General features: G+C 39.1%; 1 protein-coding gene across 5 annotated transcripts in view; it reads left to right on the top strand.

Annotated features, from left to right (window-relative positions):
* The window catches only part of NR5A2 (nuclear receptor subfamily 5 group A member 2), a 115,128-nt gene that overhangs the window by 73,403 nt on the left and 28,315 nt on the right, over positions 1 to 13,410 (top strand). For all 5 annotated transcript variants that reach the window (XM_084637319.1, XM_084637323.1, XM_084637320.1 and 2 more), the window contains one exon: positions 10,691 to 10,838. In XM_084637319.1, the coding sequence (XP_084493445.1) occupies positions 10,691 to 10,838 (148 nt within the window). The remainder of the gene's footprint in view (positions 1 to 10,690; positions 10,839 to 13,410) is intronic.

The raw sequence follows: 13,410 nt of genomic DNA on the forward strand, positions 1-13,410 counted from the left end.
TGAATTCTACACACATTTCCCTGCCTCGATTTCTTCACCACTCTAGGGCAGCCTTTGGGCTGAGGTATCCTCTAGGCATATCCAGGATACTTCTGCTGCAGCTCATGGCTTTACTGCTGAACCAGGGAGTCTCTCGCTTTCTCTGACGTTAGTTGTTCTAGCAACTAAACAGAGAGCACGCACATCCCGCAGCTATGAAAGCATGCCTGACTCATCTCTTCCTACCTAAACCTTCCTGCCTCTCTCATTCTGAGTACCTTTAGTTTATATGTCCCACCAACAACAATATGTCCTTTGTTCTGCTTCTGGGGATTTTCCACTGCTCTAAATGTCAGTCCCCAGTGGAGGGGTTGGAAAATACTGGTTCTCCTTGCATCAGCCAACCTTCTTAGCATACCTATTATGTGGGCAGAGTACAATCATTATAGTTATCTACCCTCCATCATCCCTAGTCTGGTCTGTATGTGCTACAGGCCCTGTCAGCACATGGTGAATTCCACATTTACATAGAGGTATTCCAGAATACAGTATTTTCATAAGAACAACTTCAGAGCACCAGTCTTAATTCATAAAATTGTACAGACAGATTACCACAGATCACCACATTTGGTCAAATCAATTCAGATAAAAAACAATGACTCACAACTTTGCCTAAAACTCAGACTTCTTTGAGATATTTTTTAAAATTTTTGACTGGCTGGCCAATTGACTGAAACAGGTCACATGATTTTCTATCCCCAATTGGGTTTATGAGGATGGGCTGTAATTGAAATCGAAGATCTAAACAACGTCTAGTTTTGAAGCAGGTTAAGATCTGAATCTCAACCTACATCTGAATATTGTGGTTTGAACCCATCTCTTGGTGGAATACTTTGCAGCTTTCTTTTAATTCCCCATTACTATCAGATGTTGGCAGGGTGGGGAGTGGGTGGGCTTTTTTATGCGCTGCCATAATCTCTGGTGGACACTTACTCACCTCAATCGTATTAGCCAAGGCCTTTGGAGACCAAATGTGCCTCAAGATCCACCCTGATAGCACATAGTTGATGGAGAGAATCTGGGGGCACAGCTGAGCTTCCTAGGTGCTGGCTACACACAACTTCATGAGAAAGAGGAATCCATTTCAGAAGCAGTCCCATGGCAGCAACACCTAAATAAAACTACAGGAGGAACAGGAGAAAGAGTTGTAGTGAGAGAGAAAAAAGAGGCTGTTAAAGAAGGGACATAAGTGAATTGTTCTTCTCTTTCTCCATTTTGTAAAGAAGGAATGAAAAAATATTTCAACTATAAACCCCAGTTCCATTCAATAAATATCTGATATATACTTGGTGTTACAGTTGTTCAACTTTTCTTAAAGTGCAATTTCTGAATTTGTCCATCCCATGTGTTTAGGCAGAACTTTCAAACTTTCCAACTTGCTGCATGTTAAGGATATGAGATTTTGTTTTGCACTCAGCCAATATTATTGGAAGAAATTTTAAGGACTGAAGTAGGAACTAAATGGTAAATAGACCTTATGTTAGTCCTCTATACAGAGGTGAATTTCACCCCTAGTCTATTAGTGAAATGGAATCCACAGCCAGTATATTGCAATACTTAACAACAAAATGATGATTACCCTTGATTTTTATAAAGGAGGCATATGGTAATGACGTTAACTTTTGCATGAAATTGTTCTGAAAAAAAAATGGTATTTCTTTTTGCTTTCTTACTAACTTTGTGACAAGACCACATTGCAGTCAGTGCAGCTCGTGGTGGTGTAAATTTAAAAAGAGCATCAGCGCACAGAGCATCCAGTACTAATTTGTGCACAAGCGGCCAAATCCTGAAGTCATTACACAGGCAATGGGCTGCAGGATTTGGGACAAGGTGAATACAAACAGTGTACAGCAATGATTGTTTTGTGTTCGGTTTATTGTCCTCTTGTGTTCAGGTTTGCCCAAGTCTCATCTGATCTAGCTATCTCTGACCAAAAGGGAAGGAAAAAACAGAACCTTAACCCACATATTTAAAACAGTGTTAGGTTTGTCCTTAACAGTCTCTCATCTCTGATGATAAAATGGTGTGTTCATTCCATCTGTGCTAAAAGTTTACAGTGACACCTCAAATTACACAAAACTCACCAGACTGTAGGCTTAATTACAAATGCCAAATTCAGGTCCGTCTAAAGGTTTGCTAAGGATCCTGAACCTTTTAAGTAACCCTGGGCCAAGATTTTCAGCAATCTTGCCATGATTAGTGTTTGCTTAGGAGGCTTTGCTATGTTATGCATTCAATACAAAACCAGTTTACTACTGAGATTTTGAGTTTGAATAAATGTTATACCAATAAAATAAAAACCAGCAGGATCTTATTAAAGGGGGAAAGGCAAAATACCACATTTATTGTGAATACAGAAAGAATCATAGTAAACAGTTAGTTACAGCTATAACATTCCATTCAATTTCATATTTATTCACACATTCATTCATACACACACACACACAGGTTCTGCAAGGTTATCATCATAGTTACCAGCCTTAGAGTTGCTCATGCCAAGCCACTGGCCAGGTGGCCTGGACATGAAGAGGGAGCAGGGACTTGTCAGATGCTCATCTGATGCTCCTGGAAGTTGGTTTGCAGAATCAGACCCCAAAGTTCTCACTTTCTAGAGTCCATTTTTATAGGAATTTCTTTCTATGCCAGTCTATGGGAATTGCTTCATCATGCTGTTGCTGAATCAATCAGCAGATGTCACATTCCTGATGGCTCTGTGCTGCCAGTTGTTATTTTGTTCTTTGGTTCTCCCATTCTTGAGGCTGTTGGGTGGATTCCAGTCTGCCCTCTGGGGGTCCTCTGGTTATTTCCACTTGACGCCTTCTTCAGCCGATGGACACTGGATTCTTAGGCTGGCACCTCCCTGATCATTCAGTTATTATCCACACCAAGCATCCATCCACATACATCCTCTATCTCTATTTTAATCACAATTGTTAACAAAGCGAGATGAATACAAGAAAAGGGTGGGGAGTCTCTGGGTGCTGTTTCTATTTTACAGAGTATTGCTTTGAGCCTTTCTCTGTGTGAGTAGTTGTTGTTACAAAGAATTGCTTGGAGAACACAATTAGCAGCTTGCAAGTTTCACACAGAGGGAGAGAAACAGTACCAAAAACCAAGAGATCTCTTAATTAGTAATAGCCTGGAATTTAAACTATGGGGAATCGAACTCATTTGTGATTTTAATACAGAACTTCTTTAATATGATCCAACATCTAAAACTCAAAAAAATATATAGGGATGAGGATCCCCACAGCAAGGAGAACACCTTCTATTAATCCCTGTGAACCAAAATTGCTGTTTCACGCAGTTTTAACACCTAGACCCTTCCTTGGGAAATGTTTTCCTTTCTCATTCTTTAATACAGTGTTTCCAGAAAGACAAAGAGGGTCATTGCCAAACCATGAGCTAATGGACTGGCAGTCTGGTAGCAGCACCACAAGGATGGTGCCAGTATAGGTCCCATATTAGATTTCAAGCTCTAGAACCAACAAGCAATGGGAGCATTTCAGAAGCAGTATCCCTGGAGGGAGTGGACACTATATCATTTCTAGCAACCCCTCAGGGCAATTGCAATAGTGACACTGATGGTCTCCAGAGTGAGCATAGACAGTCCTCCTCCAGTGGAAGGAGATTTGAAAATCTTTGAGAATAGGGGGGAGTACAAAGGGAAATGTTAAATCCTTGGAGTTAAAAGCACCTCCTCACTACCTATCAGTGGGAAAACAGTGAATTAGTATGACACTAAGGCATCTATGTAATCATTCACAAAAGTAGAAAGTTCTGATCTCAGATCTAAACTTCCCTGAAGTTCTGGCATGTTCAGACTCAGGGATTTGGTTCCAGGCCATCTCTATGTAGGTTGTACTCCAAGGGGAGGGTCATTTGTTATAGTAATTTCTGTAGTAATTTTGTAGAGGTCTCTGAGCAGATGTGATAGTATTAATCAAGATAAGGTGAGCAAAGGATGGAGTGGGCTCTTTAACAATGTATTGTGGTAACTGAGTTAGCCAGGTCCTGCATGTTACTTTAACATAATGTTTATAGTGTCGTTAATTTGAAGAACCTGATCTTGGTCATTACTTCTATAAAAAAAAATAAGTAATTGATTAAAACTGCTCTCTGTACAGCACCTTGAGAATACTTTTACAATGATAGGTTTTATAACAAAGTCAAATCAGTCACTGTAGATAATAGATATATGGCCCAATACAGGAAATTGCAATCTATTCCTATCTTGAGGTACTAGTGGTCTTTATAATGTAAGTTAGACAAAACAAATACAGTACTTTGAAGTGTTATCAGTTTTACTATTTGCATATTATAGCTAATTAGCAACCACAATAACATCATTCTAAGGGAAAGGTCCACTGGCAACTTAATTCATTATCTTCTATTATTGTGTACCATGTTAAAATGTCAGACATCTTACACTGTACAAGTCATCACAATTTTAATTAATATAACTAAAACTGATTTAACTATACCTTCTGTCTTTGTCCAATATGAGCCCATCTCAATTTATATAAAACAAAGGCAGATCTAAAAATCTGAAGCAAATATTTATGAACAACATTAAGTTACTGAGCTAAATTATATATGAAAAGTTCTAAATGAGCTTTAATAGCTATGTAAAAATGTAGTGAAAAGTGAAATGTAGTTGCCAGTGAAAGGTATACAGTCTCACGCTTCAGCAAACAATAGAAACATAATTATGCTTGTGATATTAAATAATCCTTCTCTACAAACCATGCTTGTCACTATAGTATCACATCCTTATGAGAAAGTTTCAGGTATGAAGCTAACTTATGTTAAGTCACCTGCCTGTCCACCCCCTTCTCCCAAACACACCCGCTTATCCACAAACAGTAAATTAATTTACTAAATTATATATGAATTAAATGTCACTAAACTGAAATTACATTATCTCAGCCAGTCAGAATGTCCAGTTGCTGTCCAGTTATTGATCTGTAACTGTAGCTTTATTCCTCAGTTATGCAGTTCCTGGCACTGGTTGAAGAGGATGTAAAATTCAGTGGTACAGTTGGTATTTTATAACTATACACTGTGAAAGTCACTGTAATCTACTAGTCTGGGGACAATTATTAGCCAACTAAAGGATTAATTATTGAAAAAGGACAATACAGTGATTATGCAAATCGCTACACTATGACTGGCTATTGCACCCCATCCATAAGCATTCAGCAAATATGACCACTCAGCTTCAATCTCCCCACTCACATGCTTCCCCCACCAACCCTCTATTTCTCCACCTGATCCTAGATGTTAAATACAATTTAACTTAAAAAAAAGAATTAATTTTAGTGCAGGGAAGGAGCCAGATTGTGCTTTTACGTTTTAGGATTTGTATTAGGATCTGTATGAAAGAGTTCTATAGCAGCGGAATCCTTTGTGGCATTCTGGCTGGCTCAACCAGAATTCCTCCTGAGGAGCCCACTGCAGCAGGATCTCTGCTGCCCCACAAGAGGGTGCAGCATACTCTCCCCTTCAGACCAGTGCTGCTCTGCTGTCCAGTGAAAGGGATGAGGACCTCATCTTTCCTAATCTATGTTTAAGAGGCTACTAGTCCTAGCGAGAATACCACAAGACATTGCAGCGAACGCCGTTCTCTGGGTGGCTTGTAACATCTGGGATAAAATTCCACCAACCGAGGGGTGGAAGCAGCCAAGAGGCAGATCCCCTATTACATAGGTTCATCAAATCTGTTCTGATGTTGGACTCTCAGGCCGTCAAGCCCTTGCAGCCGCGCAGGAACAGACCAAATGGCGAACGACTGCTACGACCAACTGTTCGGCTAGGTCTTGAAGAAGTAGTCCTAGCTAGGCCTTCTGCCCCCAAATGCTTGCTGGCACCTGTTCAGGGCACAAAAGATTCATTGTGCCACTGCCACAACCCCTTTTGCTTGTGGACAAGGCCAGCCACAAGTCAAGTGACAGGCTGGGGAGAAATTCAGGCAGTCCTGGGCAGTAGCCGGTCAGAGCACCCGTGAGATGGAGAGCACAATTATTATACTAAATCATAAGAGCACCAATCAATTTGATGGTCCCTGTTAACTCAGTCGTATTCATATCTTGGCTTTCAGGCTCAAAGCTTATTTAGCCCAGAATATAGTTTTCCCTTGTAAACAAGATTTGCCTTAAATTCTTACTTAGGCAAAACCTCTCATTGACTTCAGAGAGATCTTTGTGGGTAAGGATCGCAGAATTTGGCCTCATCTAAGTAAATACCTTACAACTGTATTGATCAACTAGAGATTACTTGATCTGGTTTCCGGTATAAGTTTTCCCAAATACATCACTTTTCACAGTTTTAAGATGGGATTTTCAAATGTACTCAGCTTTGGCCTAACATTGCTCCCATTGAATTCATTGTGACTTGTGTTCCTAAGTTACTTAGGCACTTTTGAAAATCCCACCCTCAGGCACCTAAATAGGGATTTAGGCGCTTAGTTTTAAGCTCTTATTTTTGAAAGTGTCAATCATCATGTTGAACCATCTTCTTCTGCATTAAAATCTATTGTGCAATATCAGACCATCAATCTTAAGGCAGGTTTAAGAGTAGCAGCCGTGTTAGTCTGTATCCGCAAAAAGAAAAGGAGTACTTGTGGCACCTTAGAGACTAACCAATTTATTTGAGCGTAAGCTTTCGTGAGCTACAGCTCACTTCATCGGATGCAAATCATCATTTAATTTCAAACGGGTTTTTGGTTAATTTGGTTAATTAACCAGCATTGATGGCACAGTATGACTCACTATTAGGTAAAAGTTATGCTCTTCAGTATGCAATTGCATATGATGTGAATTTGCAGCTCAAGTTACAAGTACTGTAGTTTATTTGGGGTTTTTTAGAGAGAGGTGGTATTTGAGGTAATATATTTTATTGGACCAACTTCTGCTGGTGAGAGAGACAAGCTTTTGAGTTTACACAGAGCTCTTCTTCCGGTCTGGGGAATGTACCCAGAGCATCACAGCTAAATACAAGGTTGAAGAGATTGTTTAGCATAAGTAGTTTACACATTTCAAAGGACCATTCTAGGTGAAGTGTCCCCTTTAACATCTCTCCAGTCATAGAGGGGAAAGGAAAAAACCTGGGTAAGTTAAGTGGGTTATAGATTGTTGTAATAAGTCATAAATCCATCTCTCTATTCAGTCCATGATTTTTAATATCTAGGCAAAGTTATGAATTTAAGCTCCCAGGCTCGTCTTTTGAAAGTGGTGTGCAGATTTCCTTTGAGGATGAGAACTGAGAGGTTAGATACAGAGTGAGTGCTTTGTAAAAAGTATTCACACACTGGTGATATGGTGTTTTTGTCTTACATAATTTTTCTGTGTGAGTTCATTTGAAAGTGTAGTGGTTACGTAATTTCACCCACACAGTTGTTATTGGGCCATTTAGTGCACTGGATGAGGTACACCATATGTTGTGATAGGCATGTGAAGAACCCATGGATCTTGAAAGATGTGTTAATCATTATAGCAGTGGAGATATACTCACAGATTTTGCATCTGTTGTTCTGGCAGGGTCTGGTGCTTTGAGTTGGTGAGTCCTGGTCTGGGGGAGCTTCTGATGATGAGCTTGGAGAAGTTGGAGGGTTGTTTGAAGACCGGAAGAGAGGGTTCAGGAAAGATTTCTTTCAGGATGATCCCCATCAAGTATGGGTTGTAATTGTTTGATGATACCCAATATGGGCTCCAATGTGTGGTGGTAGGTGACAACTAGATGTGTACGGTTGAGGGGAGGTATTTCTGTACTGAAGCAGGTTCTCATGGGACTCTGAGTAGCCCATTCCATGATGGAGTCTACTTTTTTGGTGGAGTGTCCTTGTTTGGTGAAGGTGGTTGTGTGTTAAGATGTATGTCCTAGTCTTTCTCCTCAGAGCATATTCTGTGGTCTCTGAGTGCCTGGCTGTAGATAACAGATTGCTTGGTGCATTTTGGATAGTTACTGGATCTGTGAAAGTAATTGTGGTTATCTGTGAGTGTCTAGCATTTAGTTGCTTCGATACAGAAATAAAACCCACTCTGACTATACACCTCTAGTTGTGTACGGTGCACACAGACACAGCAAATAGGACACCATGCTGTTTAACATGAACACTTTTTTTCAGAATAGACATTAACTGAGGCTTTTTCATGCACAGTTGACTTTATATAAACTGATTGACACCTTTGGGGGTCGTCTTTCCACTGACTCATAATTTTTCTCACTCTTGAAAAAGGCTTCTGTACACCCAGTATTCTCTAGTTAAAGCTGAAAATTCAACTCATCATATTTACACAATAAAAAAATCCATTCTGTCTTGTTTTTAATTGCAAATCCTCCTCAAGGGACCAATTCTCCTGCTTAGGAGGCAGCCCTGTGCCTTCTACTAGAGAACCAAGTGCAGTCAATTATGGTAATGAAATGTCAATAAATATAAAAATTTAATACAGTCTGCTCTTGGTGAGTGGCAGATGAGGACTTGCCTCCCAGACAAATTTGTTGGTGCTGCAAATATTAAATGCACCTGAAAGAGTAGCTGGTTGCCCGAGAGCTTTCCAGTAGAGGGAAGGTGGGACATTCAGACACCTATTAGGTTTTTCCATTATAGTATAATCACGGCAGTAGGCCAGTAATATTCCTGAAATCCATCCAAACATCTTAACTTATTATTAGGAAGTGAAGATCATATTTTCACCCATGAAGATTCTGAAATTGGTACAGCATTGAGAGATGTTTTTCCCCTAACAAAGCAGTACAATTACAAAAAGGGAAATTAAGTTGTGAATGAGATGATTTTGCTGTGAATAGTTTCACAGCAGTACGTAGCATCATGTCACTACTAGAAAATTGCTGTTCTGACAGATATGTTAACACTGAAAAAAATTATTTACTGAAACAATTAACTTATTTTGGTGATTAAGGTGGTTTGTGGGATGCAGCTTGGGCCAGAGACAAGAACACAGGGTTGCAAGTCAGACTCCTGGGTTCTAAATCCTGGCTTTGTCACTGATTTTTTTTAAACAGTTCTAATGCATGATGTTGAAACTTGAAATTTAGCAGACAGAATGTCTCCCTCTTGCAAATAAGTAGGTAGGTGAAAATTGGCTTTTATTGATCAAAGCTACTTTTTAAAAAAAATGTTCGTTGTGCATGCACACCAAGTTTTGTAATTCAGGGTATGAATTCCAACATTCAATTCTTTCTGCATGTGAGGATAGTGTAGGAAAGTTCATAGGCAGTCCTAGCTCCTCTACAGAGTAAATGGGGTACATACCAATGAAGGCAAACCCTAAAAGCAGTCCTGCTTTCTTCCCTATATAAAGAAATCTGCTACATTCATTGCAGCAGTGGAATGGTGTGTTGTGGATGAGGCTGCTGTCTATAGCACTCCTGCTTCACTCCTCTAAGAGGAATTAAAGTCCACTGGAATTCACTAAAGCAAATGGGACTTTGTTGGATTGACAGGGGTTGAGAGAGAGAGAAACCACTCCCACAGCCCTAGGAATTTCTATGGGACTCCAGTTTATGGGCTGGAAGAGAGGACACTGCCCCAACTGTCTCATTTATGGAGGTTGCCAGAGGCTGCATCACTCCTCTCAAACACCTGGCACCAGTCTCCTCTGGATCAGTGTACTCACAGCAGGCACGGAGCCCACTTCCTTGGTACACAACAGGAGCAAAGACCAGCCTATGAGGCTCCTCAACCAGTGCCCTCCAAGCAAGGGTACCACAGTGTTTCCTTAGTACAGAGGGCCTTGTACAAGACCTCTTCCAATGGGTAAATTTCACTCAGTCAGCTCGGTTACAGTGAAGTGTTATCTAAAGTTGAGGGTGGATTTCATCTTGTTATAAATAATAATAATAATTAGCTCCTATATAGCCCTTCTCAAACAAATTTAAAAGTGCTTTCCATTGTAAATTCCTTTTTTAAAGTACAGGATTCAACTGCAGAGCAGACAAGTCAGGCTAGATTCTGCCTTCATTTGAACCTGAGCAACCCAACTGAAATCAGGGGTGTGTAAATGAGGCCCAGATATGGCTCTTTATATTTTAAATACAGTAACCTTTTTGATCCTCAAAATAAAGTCCTATGGTGAAAGCCTGGCCCCCATTAAAGTCAATAGCAAAATTCCCATTGACTTTAGTAGGGGCAGGATTTCAGCCCCTTGAATCAAACTATTTTCATGCTCCAGTTTGTAATGGCACCAAATGTTCCCAATCAAGGGTCAGATATGCACTGTACACACACACAGTGAAAAGATGGTCCCTGCCTGAAGGATCTTACAATTACAATCTAGGTATAGGATGAGACACAACAGTTGGATACAACTAACAGATAGAGGAGACAGTTTTGGTAATGCATAGTGTCATATCAAAAATATTTTATCCTTTAATTTAGTACAAACCAGTACTCAAAAATGTTGTTACATACCATAATGCTTTACACCAATAACATTTGAAAAGTACAATGCCGTGCAAGAATAGGTTTCTAAACAAAATCTTCTTGATTTGATTCCATAATTATTTTGACATTAAAGTAAAATGTTTTACTTCCTGGGGTATCTCACATGCATAAGATTTCTTGAGACTCTCCAACTGGACACAATATCTGGCAATGATAATCAGACAAAAATGTGACCTTCTTTTACAGATGGATTATTCAGTAATAGCATCTCAAGCGGGAGCCACCCTCAACAACCTTATGAGCCACGCACAGGAGCTAGTAGCAAAGCTTCGTTCCCTGCAGTTTGATCTACGGGAGTTTGTGTGTCTCAAATTCTTGGTGCTCTTTAGTTTAGGTAGGTAAATCCTGTTATTTGTGCATTATTTAATATTGATATCTTTTAATTGAAAATCTTTGGCTTTATAAAATGTTTTTTATTTTTTTCTTGAAAAATGAAGTAAGACTTTGAAACATATTTTATGATGTTCACAGTAACCTGGAAATTATTCTTGAATTATCACATTTGGAGCAATGCTATACAATGTAGGAGGGATTTTCAAAATAAGGTTCTAAGGAAATGATTCTATGGGATTTAAAAGGGTATGATATGCTTTCAACGTTTACTTTAACATGCTATAAAATTTTAAACCAGGTATATAGTTCTTTACTAAATTCTAAAGGAGGGTGCAGAAAAACTATAGAAAGGCATAATTTTGTGTTGAATTCTATAAAGCAATTCTGTAAGAGATGGAGAAGTAGTAAGGTTGAAATATACATGTATTTTGAAAGAGCGTGCATGGTAAGTACACACAGTCTTGTTAGCATTTTGGTGTCAGTATTGCAACACATAAACCAACAACGTAACTAATAGTTTTTAAAAGTACAATGAAAGGCACTAGTAAAGTGTAAATAAATGGTCGTCATTTTATGAAAGATCTATCCAGGAAATAGACTTTAAGGGGGAGATTATTTTGTACTAGTGGAAAGGCCTTAGAATGGAAAAGATACCTATGCAAGACAAATTAGTTAAATCAGTGCTCCCAATGAATCAGTCAAGAAAAATCACTATTGCCAGGAATAAAAAAAGGGATTAGGGAGATGGATTCTTATTGATTTCCGGAGACCAGATTTTTCTGCCTGTCGTCTGTTTTAGGTTTGCATTTTGTTGACTTAATAAAGCCAGCAAATACAGCTTTGCCAGGTGAATTTATTATATGCTGATAGACAGCTGAAGGAGGAGACTTGAAAAACATAAATAGGGCCAGATCCAGCCATCCCTCCATAGACAAAAGTCCCATTTATATCAAAGGGCATTTTGTCCAAATAGAAGGTGCGGGACTGAACCAAATGTAATAAAAACAAATAAATACCAGTAGTGCTGAAATATACTGATATTTTTTCTTTAATTTCAAGTTACAAGCTCTTGTGCAAAGGAATAAAACCTTAAAAATAAAGAATCATTGCAACACATCTTTAAATAAACTGCAGGAGTGAAATGACTGGGCAGCAGCATAAATCCGAGAGCTACGTCCTAATGTTCAAAGTTGTCTCCTAGTGCCTTGCACTCTTCTTGGACTTGCCACCCAGCATTAGTTGAAAACTAGAGTGTTTGTGAAGGAAACTCATTTTAAATATAGGCATCTTAAAGAAGAAAAAATAATTTCTGACATAGAACGTGTAGTGAAATAACATAACCAGAAATGTTATTGGAAAAAACCTGAAGATGTCAGCATTGGCAGGCCTTCTGGGTGATTGCAAGGCTTGTGCATGCTCAATCCCAAAAACAAATGAGGTGTAATTTATCTACTGTCCGCAACATACTAACATTCTGTATTTGGAGATCTGTCTCTTCCCATATGTTAAGTGCAGAGAAGGAAAAGCTTTCTTGGCAGGAGTTGTATTGTCTTATGAATTAACGTGGTGTAAAGCAAGGCATCTGCTTCTTTAGTTCTAGTACAGTATATTTTTGTAGTCATTAGACAATGTTATAGAAAGGTCTGAGGAGACTTACAGCTTTTCCCTGATAAAATATTTTGAGAAATTCATCTCACTTCAGTGGTATTTCAAATTAGCTGAAAAAATGAATTACATTTGGAAAACACTCAAGTTTACTTTAAGCGGTCTTTATGTCTGATCATTATCATCAGCTCCTCAAATACTTGCCATTCAGTTAGGAAGTATTCTGCTCCCTGCCTTTATATTTTTGGCTCTTGGCCTGATTCTGCAAGGTGATGAGCTTGGCTTCAAAGGAGTTGAGGGTATACAGCATCTTGCAATGGTGCCCATCCCTTTGCAGAGACAGAGGGTCTGATTCTCCTCTCACTTACACTAGTGTAAATTAGGGCCAACTCTGCTGAAATCAAAGGAGTTATGTATCAGCATGTTTAAAGCGGTGTACCTGAGAGAGGACCAGTGCATCTGAAAACAGATTAACTCACAGGGCCAAATTCAGGCCTAGCACATCCAAGTACAACATAATTGACTTCAATAGAATGTCTCCTACTTACTGCATGCTTGAATTTGGCCCAATATTTAAAGCTACATGTTATCCTACTAAGAGTAAAATGTAAATATATTAATCATCATCATCCTCATCTGAAGTTTTCACTGGAACTAAGGCAGAAATTTTAAGTAGAATTATGAGACAATTAATATAGTAAACACAGATGTCCTTTCCAGCAAAGCACTTAAGCACATATTTAACTTTAAGCAGATGAATAATCCCCCTGAAGTTAATGATGTTGCTCACAGGCTTAAAGCCAAGTATGTGTTTAAGGGCCAGGTTTTTGAACCTATTTAGGCACATAAAGATGCAGATAGTTGCCTAGTGATATTGTCAATATCACTTTTCACCACAGACTTAGCATGCCATTGCCATCCTTACTTCTGCCCTGCCACTGCCACCCCAAGGCTGACAGCTAGAGCCC

This window comes from Lepidochelys olivacea (genome assembly GCF_965140295.1).
Source record: "Lepidochelys olivacea isolate rLepOli2 genome assembly, chromosome: 8".
NCBI lineage: Eukaryota > Metazoa > Chordata > Testudines > Cheloniidae > Lepidochelys > Lepidochelys olivacea.